This window comes from Poecilia latipinna, unplaced genomic scaffold, assembly GCF_001443285.1.
Source record: "Poecilia latipinna isolate Pla-1442-1.1 unplaced genomic scaffold, P_latipinna-1.0 Scaffold70, whole genome shotgun sequence".
Taxonomy (NCBI): domain Eukaryota; kingdom Metazoa; phylum Chordata; class Actinopteri; order Cyprinodontiformes; family Poeciliidae; genus Poecilia; species Poecilia latipinna.
Window position 1 is genome coordinate 114,772 of NW_015112686.1, and position 12,723 is coordinate 127,494.

Genomic DNA, 12,723 nt, shown 5'->3' on the forward strand with positions numbered 1-12,723 from the left:
GGCAGCTCTCAAAACTGCTAAATGCAGTAAAGTTGTACAATGCACTTAAAAAGTGAATTTCAATCCTACATTTGGTATGAGAAATCAATTGAGCAATGTTTGTGTGAATGCAAAAAGCCTGAAAGGAAGTAACTTTCATCTTGCAGTGATGTATTTAAATAAAATCACATTTAGTTTTTTTTTTTTTTTATATAGATATAAATCCATTTCCTATGTAATAGTAAAACATAGAGAAGAATTCAACATGCAAATATGTACAAAATTTGCATCACAGTTAGTCTTTCCCTCCTACACAGAAGTTTTCATTGATGCGTCTGTTCATAATGGCCGAGCTACCAGATAAATCCTGTAAGCTGAACTGCATTCACTGCTGTGGATAATCCACAATAAACTATATGTTTTTAATTTGCCACAGGATACTTCAGAGACCGCAGACGCCATCCCACATATCATCCAGAAACTCATCTCAAATGGGCTGATAGAAATTACTCGTGGATCTTGTTTGTATTATGAAAATGAAGTGACTCATAACTCTCAAATGGCCAATAATTATTTCCATCTCCTTTTGTGGATGTTTAATCCCTTTTTCTTCAGCTATCATTGCAAATATAATGTGGTCTATTATTGTCAGTATTCGAACCTCATCTTATAGCGCTCTCCCATGTTCCAGCCAACAGTGTAGGTTTTATAATGCCTATAAACTTAATTACCTTGTTTTGGCTGCTGTCATCTTCACATTATGGGATGTAATTTTTAAACCAAAGGATCCTGACAGGTGCTCACAGGGTTTCTACCTAATTTGTAAAGAAGCGCAGATATAAAACTCTGTGAGACTTTAGGGTTATATCACAGATAAAAGGTAATCAAAACACTGCAACTTCCCTAAACTTTTTGTGAGACCCTGCATGAGAGTGTTTGGATCACAAACATATCTAAAAAAAAAAAAAATAAAACGCCTAATGAATGTCACACAACTCCTTTTAAAAATGACAAAGTGTGTGAACGCTCTTGGTATTTTGGGGAGAGAAACACAAATCTGAGGACGTGTGATGTCACCACTGACATAATCCCTTCTGGGTGAAAAATATTATTTTAACACTCCAAGCTTTTATTGCTCAAAGGGAGCTCTTGATAATAAGAACATATTCACACAAACAACATATAACTCAATAAAAGTAACAACATATTATTCTAAGAACAGACATGACAGTCTAATACATATGTACATACAAGAATAAAAAAATATTTAAAAAAAAATATGTCCAAAAGTAAACACAAAAGAAATTGTGGAAATATTCCTCTGATAAAAAAAAAAAACATTTACAGAATCTAATCTCATATTTAGATCCTGTAAAGTTTTTAAGCTCGACGAGTTCCTGTCGTTTCCAGAGTTCAGTTGGCAAAATCTGGTCAACCTTTAAAAACACAAGTGGAATCAGTGGATCTTTAGGTCCAATTAGCTTTGCATTTCAGAGGAATGTTCATCCGACATGGAAAATAGTTCAATGAATATGATTGGGTAAAAGGCATCGCCTGGTCTGTTGGAGCTAAAGGAAGACCACTGCAGCACTTTATTTACTTGCGATACCCACAATTGGAAAATCTGAGTAGAAAAAGAAAATTGTTCATATGCCTCGTGAAATTATGTCTAACACATCTATTGGTACTTCGGCTGTTAATAATTTGGACAGTTTATTCATAATTTTCAGGTTTGCTATGAACTCTGACAAGGCTGCAAGAGCCTTTGAAAGAGAAGCAAGCTCAGCGGATTATAAATCCTCCACTGTAACAAACACTAGGTCTGAAGGACTTTTTGATATATCTGTGCCATATCTCTGACAAAAATATATTTCCAAGTCTGGTTTTATGAAACAGCCTGTTCTGATGGAGACAGTGGCTTAGCTTCGATGAGGAGATAAATACCTAAATGTATGAAGAATGAGAACTGCAGCAAAGTGGGAACTCACTCTTGATTGTAGTTTTCTCAGAAACAAAAACATAAGACCTCGTCTAGCCTTATTTGTTACAGCTCTTAATTGTTGCCTTAGCCTTACATATTAATAAATCTTATAAGGTATTACATAAATTTGCCTTACCTGAATGGCACGTTTGTTTTGTTTCCCCTGTTTTAAAGATTAGCTGTGAGGAAAGGGTTTCTGTGTGACATCCTTGTCACCCCTCAGAGTAAAAAAAAAAAGCCTCATGAATTACTAACACTTACACTCTGAGCAACCTTAACCACTACCTGAATTACAAAAAAAAAAGCAATAACAGAAGAAATATACAAGGTGGGTAAATATATTTTTGCAGGACTGTTTGTGGACCTTGCTGCATTATTACCACCTGAATGTATTAAGTTGAAGTCCTTTGTTGTCTCCTCCAAGCAACAACATCCATACTATATTTATTTCTTAGTCACTCACTTACTTACCAGTCTTCATAGAAGGACATTTTGTCAAAGCACCAATGTGTGACTTTATTTAAAGGAGTTCAAACATATTATAACCCATCTGCATCAGCAGCGCCTGAAGCTTCAGCCGAGTTTAGCTACTATGGGACATTTGACAGAAACTCTCCAGTGCAAAGGCATATTTCTCTCAGTCACATCCCTGTCTTAGGGTAGGCAGAAATACTTAGCTGTTGACCTAAAATGACATTGTTTATCTTATCATCGTTCCCTGTAAACATTGAATAGTAATAATGATTTGAATGTTTACAAACCAAACCCTGCATGAATCCCTGAATGCCATGATGGCTCAGTGAAGAATTTTGTCTCGAGGAAAACAAGTATAATGCATAACTGTGTGATGTTGAGCAAGCTGCTTTGAATTCAGGTACCTTCAGCCAGAACAGCATGTGGTCTTCACACAAGCCAGATGTCTAAAATGGATTGATGTGCAGCTGCTGAAGTTGTGCTAAAAAAAATATATATATGTATGTATATATTTTTTTTTTCATAATGACAAAATGCGAAACGTTTGGTTGAGCTCAAGAGATAAAAGAGAGTCAGTCAGGATGAGTCCAGGAGGAAAATGTGCAATATGCATATTAAGAGGACAACTGATTAAGTGGTAATAAACATTCTGCTCTTTTAGAGGCGACGACTCGCTCCGAGGCAGAAAACCACCGGTGCTTCAGATCATTACTATACGAAGAGTCTCCTCCATGGGAGCTCTCAGTTTAGAGAGCCAAACAAAAAACCCTGATGTAAAGACTCTCTGCAACGAAGAAGCTCCTCTTCTCTTCTTTTCTCCTCTCCTTTCTCCTAATATTTAGCATTTCAAACAGTTCTTGTTTTGCGTTAGGACTTCATGCTTGTGTGCATGCCATCACAGCCTTGCAGGTGGTGGCCTGTGACCAGCGGGGTAAAATGAAAACAAAAAAAAAGAAAAGCTGCCTTTGTATGCGTGTGCATTTCTGTAGGGAGTGAGAGTGCTTCTTTACGGTAGTCTAAAGGGACCTGACCTCGTTAGGAAGCTAAGAGTAAGGGACAGCCCCGACTACAATTGCTACACAGTGTAATCATAAATTTATCAGTGTTTGTGGTCTGTTGCTTTAAGCGGCAGCGAGTCACGAGCCACAGACTGGGTTCACTTTCTGCCACCTGGAAAAAAAAATAAAAAATCCACAAAATCTCTTTTAAGGGTCTGCCAGCAGCTCAGGCCAAACCTTGATTGAGCGCATCACAATGTGCCCGGCATTTCAAGCAAGAAAACAAAGACTTTAACTAAAGCTCTCAGTTTGGATTTGGAAAAAAACTACATCACTTAATCTCTTGTCAAATTTAATGGATTGTTCTCTCTAGGGGATTAACACAAAACAAAACTATTCAAAGAAAAATGAAAATTAAATAATGAGTTTCTGCAGTTTTGAGCTCAGCCAGGAGATATATAATTAAGTATCTGTTTTTCCCAGCTTTGTCTGTGAGGGGTCCAATATTGCAAAAAGTTGACAGCAGCAGGTCAGGTGAGGATTGAACTCTTAGGAGAAGCTTCTGTCTTGCTACCGTGCCACCTAAAAAACAGATATAGAAGACAAAGAGTGAGTGGTTCTTTCTTTTTGTAAGGGGAAATCGATATTGGTACTTTTGGACACAAAGTAAAGCTTAGTGTGTTGGAAATTCTGACTTTTTTTTTAAAATTATTATTATTATTTTTAGTCAGACATTCACAGATTTCTACCTCCAGCTCCAAAGCTTGACATCTAAACTACAGTATGTAAACTGAAGTCTGTCAAGAGATAAGCTAGTACAGCTGATAAACTTACCCAAAGGCTGGTAAAGCGTGTGTCGCGGATAAGACTAGCTAAAAGTGAGAAAAGCTCTCAATATTGAAGTAAAACAAAAACAAAAAAAGCTGAACAGTGGTGCTTCCTGCAAAAATGCTGCCCTTGTAAAGTTTGATACAGATTTTGCCACATTGAGCTAACTCACATTTTATGCCATTTTTTTTTTTTATTATTGCTTTGCTGAAGCATCTTCATAGATTACAGCCATAACTAGTGATTTATTGCACTTTAATCAGGGCTATAACTTACAAAACTCCTAGAGAATATCTGCTATGGTAAAACAGATCAAATAGAAATGTACATTTTTGAGATTTTTCTGTCTAAGCCGTTCCAGGTCAAGAAGGGTTTTTATCCTAGCAAAATCAATCCTGTGCCAATCTCCTACATCAAATTCATTTTCATTTCAGGCCACATAAACTTAATTAATGTCAACATTCTGCCAGTTGTGGAAGAATGTATTAATAAAACTGCCTATTAAAAAAACTGTTAAAATGTTATAGCTTTCTTTGGGTTTGATGAATACTTCTAATAATTAAACACTATTAAACATCTTTTCATGTTGATGTACTTTTGCACGTACAAAAAAGCTCATTTGATTTGACTGATTAAAATAATATTTAAGTGCACAACTGTCATCTTGAAGGTTCTCTTTATCTGGTCTTCCAAAATCTATGGGGCCCCATAAACAGATGTGGCCCTCTGGGTTCTAGACTCTAATTCATCTGCCACTATTTCATGGTCGGTGATTCAACCCCTATTTATCTGCTATGTAGGGCCACATAAATGGCAATGCTGCTGTTTATGTGGCCCTAAATAGTAATAGTGGGCTGAATTTGGCCCACGGGCCTCGAGTTTGACACATGTCCTACATAAAAGAGTTTCTGTCTTGGTACCAACTCTGTCTTTGTCCAGAGAAAAGGACAAGTTTTAAAGCTAAGGGCTGGTCTGGGAAGCCAAACTACCGATAACCAAGTTGTTTCTTTTTACACATGCAGGACAATGCGTTCTACATAGCTGCTTTCACAGTCGCTGTTCTCGGCCGAATCTATGAATGACCGTGAATGAACTTGGAAAGAATTCACAACACTTTGCTTTTTTCATATTTTGCTACGTTACAGCCACCAGTGCTTAAACTGGTGCTGTGCGAGCACTGCGGATCAAACCAGTGCTGGTCTGGGTGTGTCATGAAGCAACAAGGCACTCTAAAGCATCAAATGCAGTTTCACAAGAAAAATTTGAAGCCTCCTGGTGGCCAGTAGGAAGAATCCATGTTTAGGTTGCTTCCCCTTTACTTTTATTTTTCAAAACAATTCGGGGGCTGTGTACGTAGTATATTTACAAGCTTTGATAAAATCTCAATTTACTGCACTGCGTTGATTAAAGTAAGAAGTATCCATTACAAAGAGAGCAGGGACACAGTGAAAGAGAGAATAAATTCTGCAACAGTCAGAATACAGCTATGTCACCCCAGTATTATCGTCGACTTACAGCTACGGCTTACAAAAGTCTATTTTGTGGCCGATGAATCAACCCCTGTGAACTAAAGACAAGACATTTGCCTGGCCTGTTATCAGCCTATTAAATGGCCTTTACAGAGTGTTATCACTCTCATAGATATGAGCAATTGGTGCCTTCCTCCACCTCATCCCACTGTGGGTTTGGCAGCCCCAGTTTTCATTCTTTTTGATCAGTGATAAACCCGTGATAAACACAAAATGAGCCAGATTACGCAGGCAAGCTCCCGCAGGAGCATAAAAAGGTCGCTGCTGGTGTTGTTGCCTAAAGCTGACTGAAGGAGCAGGCCTTTCACACAATACTTACATCTGACGATTAAAGCTTGTAGCTAATCTCAGTCCTTCTCCTTGAATTGCAACTTGTTTTACAGCATATCTAGCGAAACTGCTTCAACTTTGTGTTGGTTTATTTAGTAATGCACCAGAGGTCATTTCAGGCTACGAACTTTAAGTAAAACTAAATGCATTATTTTTGAATAAGTGTTTGACATGGACAGCCTGTGGCATTACCAGCCTGAACTCTGCTGCGGCCTTTCTAATTTCTGCTCAAAGTCAAAACCTTTCTCCCAACCTTTCACTTGTTGTCTCATTGTGGGCATTCAAACTGGATCTCTGCAAGCTTGGCATTGGTTAAATTTCCCAAATGCTTCCCTCTGTGTGGGCTGTGAAACCAGAGAAAGGATACACTGGTTTTGAACAAATGCAACTCTCGGTCAAAGGTCTTGGACCAATCACTGGAGGTAATGGTTACTTAATGGGCTTGTCATATTTGAATCAGATATGCAAGAAGATTCGGAATAAGAACGCGCAGATGTACAACATTTTAACCCCTTTATTACATTGCCACTTGCAGAGCAGAGAGAACTTGAAGGAGTAATTATTATTTGAAAGTTGAAATAGTATTTAATGTCCCTGAATTAGTAACATAGCTGATAAAAACATTGAAACCTAATCACTAAAGCGTGTTGTCACACAGCTCTCCCTCAACATGAACTACGTTTGACCTGATTGTAACTCGCAGTGAACTGGTGGGCCTGATGTGAAAGTAAAAGTATGATTACAACCAGGCACTTTCAGGGCACATGTTGGGAAGGTCTCTGCTTGGCCCGCCTCTGCATGAGCTTACCGTGGTGTCACTCGTTCACTAATCCAAGAAATCTATAAAATATAAGATGAGCAGTGTTTACAAAACCACTAGCTGAAGATTTGTTGAAAATGACTCGAAATATGTCCTTAATGATTTGAAAATTCGGTTTCCCTTTCATGTCATCCAGGTATGGTAGATCAAAACGACTTATTGGACCAAATTGTTCTCATCAATTAGTTTCTTTCATTATGCTGTAGAATGCGAGTTTGCTTCAATTTTTTATGCTTTGACTTATGAGTTCTGTTTTTATTTTTCTAAAACTAAAGATCATCTTACATCCCCCCACAAAGAAGTCATCCCCCTTCCTACAGCAAAAAGAAAAAAAAAATGTACCTGAATCCTATTCTGTTTTATCCTTGATTAAATATTACCGTGTTGTGGCTGCAGTGAAGCCATTGATCCTTTTCGGCATGCTTCCATTGCTTACCTGCCCCACTTTCACTGTAAAATATTTCCCCCTCGCTATGAATTATGTATAAAAAGCAGTTCAACAAAAAGGCAACTTCAGAGACAGCTCGTTTCTAAAAGCGGTGGGGTTTTCCTTTGGCCGTCAGATTTAATTACATGGGTTTTAGTGTGCAGAATTAGTTCACAGCTTATTTCCTGTTTGTCCTCTTGGCCCCATCATTCACCAGATTATGGAATTAGGTTTTCCGAGCGCACTGAGGATGGCGAGAGCAAGAGGTTTGATACAGCCAATGGGAGCAGTTATTACACTTGATTGAGGAATCTGTCAGAATCAAAGGACAGCAGTGGAGAATAAAGTTTTAGGACGTATACAAGTCAACCAGGAAGTCCCCAAAAAAGATTAGGCTCGCCACGAAACCAGATCTGCATGCAGTGCTTTACTGTGAAGTTGCTTTGTATTGTGTAAGGCTGAGAGCTTTTCCCTTTCTTTCCGATCTGCTAATGAGATCTGTTATATGGGATGCCCACATACAGACCCCTAATGTAAATGACTGTCATCTCTGACACAGTTATCTGCCTCATTGCTCTGTTTATCCTTCCAACAGTAACCTCATAAGCACACTGTATGCCCACTCAGCTGTTCTATAATTAATACTCCGAATGCCGGCTCTCCCCGTTTTATCCATTTTCATTCTTGTAAATGCGATGCATCATCTGAATGCATCATGTATACATACAATAGTAAGGCTAACTTCAATGTGACATTTGTATGAATAAATTGGTTTCTCTCTCTCTCTGTGCTCTCTTCTTCAGTCCCTTTTCTTCTCTTTTTCTTGGATATCTGGCTTTCTTTACGGATCCTGTTCATCCATCCCCTAGACCCATCTGTAAAAGCTTGGCAGCATTCAAGGTTTCCTCCTGTTAAAAAGCAAGGTTTTTTTGTTTTCTTTTTTTTCCCCCTTGCTTTTGCCTTCGTGCTCGCTCCAGGGAGCTCAGGCACAGACATCTGTGTAGCGTCTTCAGACAATTTTGATTGCTATCGCTGCTATAAAAAAGAAACTTGAATAGAATGACTGTGTTGGAATGGCAACCTATTCAAGGTGTGCCTCACTTCTTGCCCACGGTCAGCTGGGATATGCCTCAGCACCCCTCCTGCAACCTTCTGAGGAATCAAGCAGGTAACGCTAACAGCTGGATGGATGGACAAATCCAACTGTGACTCAGACTAATGCCGGGCCCCTCCTCACCTTCGTGGTCTTCACTTTGTTCCCAGAGATGCATGACCAACCAGTGAGGTCAGGGAGAACTCGACACTCCTCCCCCTGCAGACACGGCTCCATTTTACACCACCATTTCTGATGCACAATGGAGGCTAGAGGAGATGGGGGGGAAGAGTGGCAAAGGGTCATTTTTTCGATTGAAGAACTTCCAAAGAAAAAAAAAAAAGACGAGTTGTTTGGGAAAAAACATCCCAATCAGATGTCATGCTCCTTTGGACTTTAAAAGCCTCGGAATCAGCGGTTTCTGGTGAATGTGACTCGACTTTGACACGCAACACGTTCCAGTCATAGCAAAATATTTATTTTTTTGAGAGAGTTGCGAGAGGGGGTTTCTGTATTATTACCTTCAACACAAGAGGGCAGTGCCCTTGTTGTCCCGGCTACCTGTCCGGGGAAGCAAGAACACTTGACTGTTTGAGAGCGCTCTTCAATCTTATTCTTATTGCAGCAGCGATGAGCCGCAACCACTTCACATGTCCCCGTCCTCTCCTGTGATGACCCTGACCATGAAATGCAGTAAGGAAAAAAAAGAAAATCAGTTTGATTCAAGAAGGAGCACAAGACCACTGCACTCACTATCTCAACAGTGGTGTCACTAAAGGTAACCAGCAGTTCTAACCTTGATGTTTTACAATTTTTTTTTATTAATGGGAATTTAAGAAAGTGGAAAACAAGCTGGAGAAAAATGCTAAGCTTTATTGATGATTTTTTTGTCCCGGTCTCTGTCTGATGAATGTGTAAACAAAAAGTCTATTATAATTGTTTAAAGCTATTGGTTTTGGTGAGCCACTCAAACATTCATCAGTGACCCTTTAAAACTCCACAGATATAGGCAGTGTCCTGGCGTTAATCAATGTTAAATTCTGGAAAAAATAAATGACTTTTTATCTCATTTTAATTACCCAGTGAGAAGGCATCTTAACAATTACTTATACCGCTTGTTGTTACTGTTTTTAGAGCAACAGCACCACCTAGTGGAATGAGAAGTATCACCAATCCAAATCATGACCTGATACGTGTCCGACCACCAGAAATCAGAGGGAAAGTAACAGTACTGTTGTGTATCTTCACTCAAGTATCTTAAGTTACCCCATACATTATCCAAACAAGACTATAAAAGTACTTGAAACTATACGTCAAGTACAAACTACTTGATGAAAATAATGTAGTGAAACTCGCAAAAATGTTATGTACAAATTCTGTTTTTTAGATAATGACACTTTTTGGAATATATGAGTAACACATAATAGCAAAATAGCAAATTGAAGAAGAACAAACATTTCCAAGTATATATTTTTTTTTTACAACATCGATCTTATTTATACAGTCAAATTCAAAAACTTAGAATATGCCAAATGTATTGCACACTAGATATAAGCAAAATGTTTAGAAACTCAGAGACAACAAAGGACAGAACATTTATTTTCTCTACTTCACTATTCTAGTTCATTACTATCACATATTTCAAAAGTACTTCACTTGAACATTCATATTTTATGCTGTTTCATGATGGTACTTCCCGATCTTCCTGTCACAAGTAATGTACTTTTTACTCCACTACATTATCTGACAGTTTAAGTCTCTAGATGCTCCTCAGTACATATCATATGCAAATGAAGAGTTATGTAAACCATTGCTTGATTTCTTTAAGTAATGCCTGGAAACCTTTTTCCCCATGACACAAAATCCTGTCTCTTCATTTAAAATGTGTAAACCATTATTTTATCATCTCCAGGGAATTGAAGAATTTTCCAAAAGCCCCCAGGGGGACTGAACATCTAGAGCAGAAACCACTGACTTTATAGCAACAATTTCATATACAGAGATCTATGAAAAGAAAACCTTGAAAATCTGCTTAGAGCTTCTAATTTAATAAATAGGTATGCAGTTCAGTAAATAGGAATGTGTTTAAAAAACTAATTTACATAAACAATTAAATTCTAAAAGCACGTCGTTGCGGTCTGTACAATCATGGCGAACACTGCAGGCATCTCCACCATTCATTTGCAGCTTTCAAGAAGAGGGTAACCACAAAGGGTTAACTGCAAGATAAGCGTCCTACTAATGGAGTGTTCCATAGTCTAATAATGGAAAGTTGACTGGAAGGTAAAAGTGCATTCGCTCCCATGATGGAGAAAGCCATAACCCAGCTATAACCTATATATTTTTTATTCCTCGTTTTATATATTACATATTACATATCAAGTGATATTCAAATTGTCAGATGACCTTTGCTTTAGTTTCCATAAGCTGTGTCCTGTAATTATAAAAAGATAAGTTAAATAAATGGTTTGATTTTACTGTATTTCATTCTGCTTAATGAAAATATATGTTTCAGTTTGGAATCAAATTACTGCAATTACTGAACTCTTCAGTGATATTTTTATAAACTGAGATGCATCTGCGAGAATTGTTAAGGATCACTAATTTCATACTTTGTAAACAAAGAAAAACAACAACTGCGCTGTGACTTATAGCATCATAAAACATGTGTGGTGGATCTAAAGATGGTTGTGCTTTAACTGAGCTCTGCTCCAATTCATCAGGCCTTTGACCAGGAGCCCTAATGAGCCCCGCTGGGTGTGTATTGGTCTGACCGGGCTGATGCTTACCTCTCTGTCCTCGAGAGCTTTGGTTGCCACTGGACACTTGCTGGATGCTGAGGTTTACTGTGCAGAGCAAAATGAACCCCCAGAGTAATTGTTGTGTCAGTATGATCATCTTCATCTTACCTAAACAGGAAAATGGAGATTCATGCAAAATTTGTGGAACAGGCTGTGATTTTCAAATTGCACAGGTGAGTCTAAGCGGTGCGCATTAAGCTGACTTACCAGAATGTGAAAAATTTAATTTGGAAAAACAAAAAAAACAAGCCAAACGCCTGGGAGCAATATTTGGAGCAGACGAGACCCAGACCTAAAGTCTTTTCTAAGTCATATTTTCCTTTCAGCTGTGTATATCTTTGTGAATAAAGTGGTTGTCCTGATGAGTCACGCAAAAAGAAAAAAAAAAAAAAACTGGGACGCAACTTTAATCCTAAGTACCACAGAGCATCTGAACAATGATGATACAGAGTGAACACTCCATGAACAACTTACGTTTTGCATAAAAATACAGATTTTTATAGTACATCTGCTTTTTGCATTGGCAGAAAGATAAATTTGAACCAAACTAATTAGGTGCTATTACAGTGTTATTAAACCTACCTTCCTATTTAAAGACACTATGTACATTAGTGTGTGGCATACCGAGCTTCTAATAGCAATGATAATTAATGTTCTCCACTTACTTGCGCCTTGTGTCTTATTTATGTGCATGATAAGGCTTCAGAGGAGTCCCCATCAGTCTGTCTGCGTAAGAGCACCATCAGGAGAAAAACAAGGTTGTATTAAATACTAATCTCCAGTTTTGAAGCATTATCCCTCGAAGTTGGAAAAAAAATACAATAAAATCAAGTAAATAAATAATCACAGGAGTGTAGGCCTGCTGCAGAACAAAGAATGAAAAAGTCAGCTCCAGAAAAAAAAAAAAAAAAAAAAGAAGCACTCTCACAGATCGGCTCCTGTCCCAGGAGTCACACCGTAGTTACCCTTTAGACAGGAAGCAACGGGAGAGAGACGCTTGTTCACGACAGAACCAGACAAGCTTGTCAGTTCCATCCAAGAGGAAAATTAAAACTTAATCAAGACAGAAACCATCTGTCTTCCGGACAATAAGCGGCCACTTTCATTAGTGCCTTAAGAAGCTTAAGGGAAGTGTTGACATGCACACTGGAAATGGAGAAGGATTTTTTTTTTTACTTTCTCTTTAAAATATATCTATTTTAAATATATATATATTTTTCTCCTTTAATTAGGTTACATGTTAAAGAGAGTGATAATATTCACCTAAACTATAACATAAAACCTAAGTTATTAAATCTAGGCAAGAACTAAAAGGATCAGGCTGATTCCTTGATGAAAAGCTCTAAAAATAAAGATCAACTGTTGGTGGGTGGAGAAGATTTAATCTGGAGAAAATTGGTTTTCAGCTAAACATTTCACTGATGATCCCAGAACCCAAGACAATACAGAGAGTACGCTGTGGA

General features: G+C 38.1%; 1 protein-coding gene across 2 annotated transcripts; it reads right to left on the bottom strand.

Annotated features, from left to right (window-relative positions):
* Positions 1-276: 276 nt before the first annotated feature.
* On the bottom strand, positions 277-12,346 carry LOC106934639 (protein FAM19A2-like). Of its 2 annotated transcripts, XM_015014679.1 has the most exons (5): positions 11,926-12,346; positions 11,249-11,368; positions 8,981-9,136; positions 8,604-8,728; positions 277-4,014 (listed from the first exon to the last, which is right to left on the bottom strand). In XM_015014679.1, exons 1-5 carry the CDS (start codon positions 11,951-11,953, stop codon positions 4,003-4,005), a joined length of 441 nt encoding a protein of 146 aa, XP_014870165.1. In that variant the 5' UTR covers positions 11,954-12,346; the 3' UTR covers positions 277-4,002. The 2 variants fall into 2 exon arrangements, with proteins under 2 accessions (XP_014870165.1, XP_014870157.1); XM_015014671.1 differs by lacking the exon at positions 277-4,014 and having other exon boundaries at positions 4,159-8,728.
* Positions 12,347-12,723: the final 377 nt, after the last annotated feature.

Bases quoted from the DNA above. Each gene is read 5' to 3' on its own strand.
- LOC106934639 (XM_015014671.1), bottom strand. From the start codon at position 11,953: ATGCACATAAATAAGACACAAGGCGCAA. The intron at 11,369-11,925 runs GTAAGTGGAGAA...TTTCCTGTTTAG, and splicing joins AAATAAGACACAAGGCGCAA to GTAAGATGAAGATGATCATA. The intron at 9,137-11,248 runs GTAAGCATCAGC...TTTCATGGTCAG, and splicing joins AAGCTCTCGAGGACAGAGAG to GGTCATCACAGGAGAGGACG.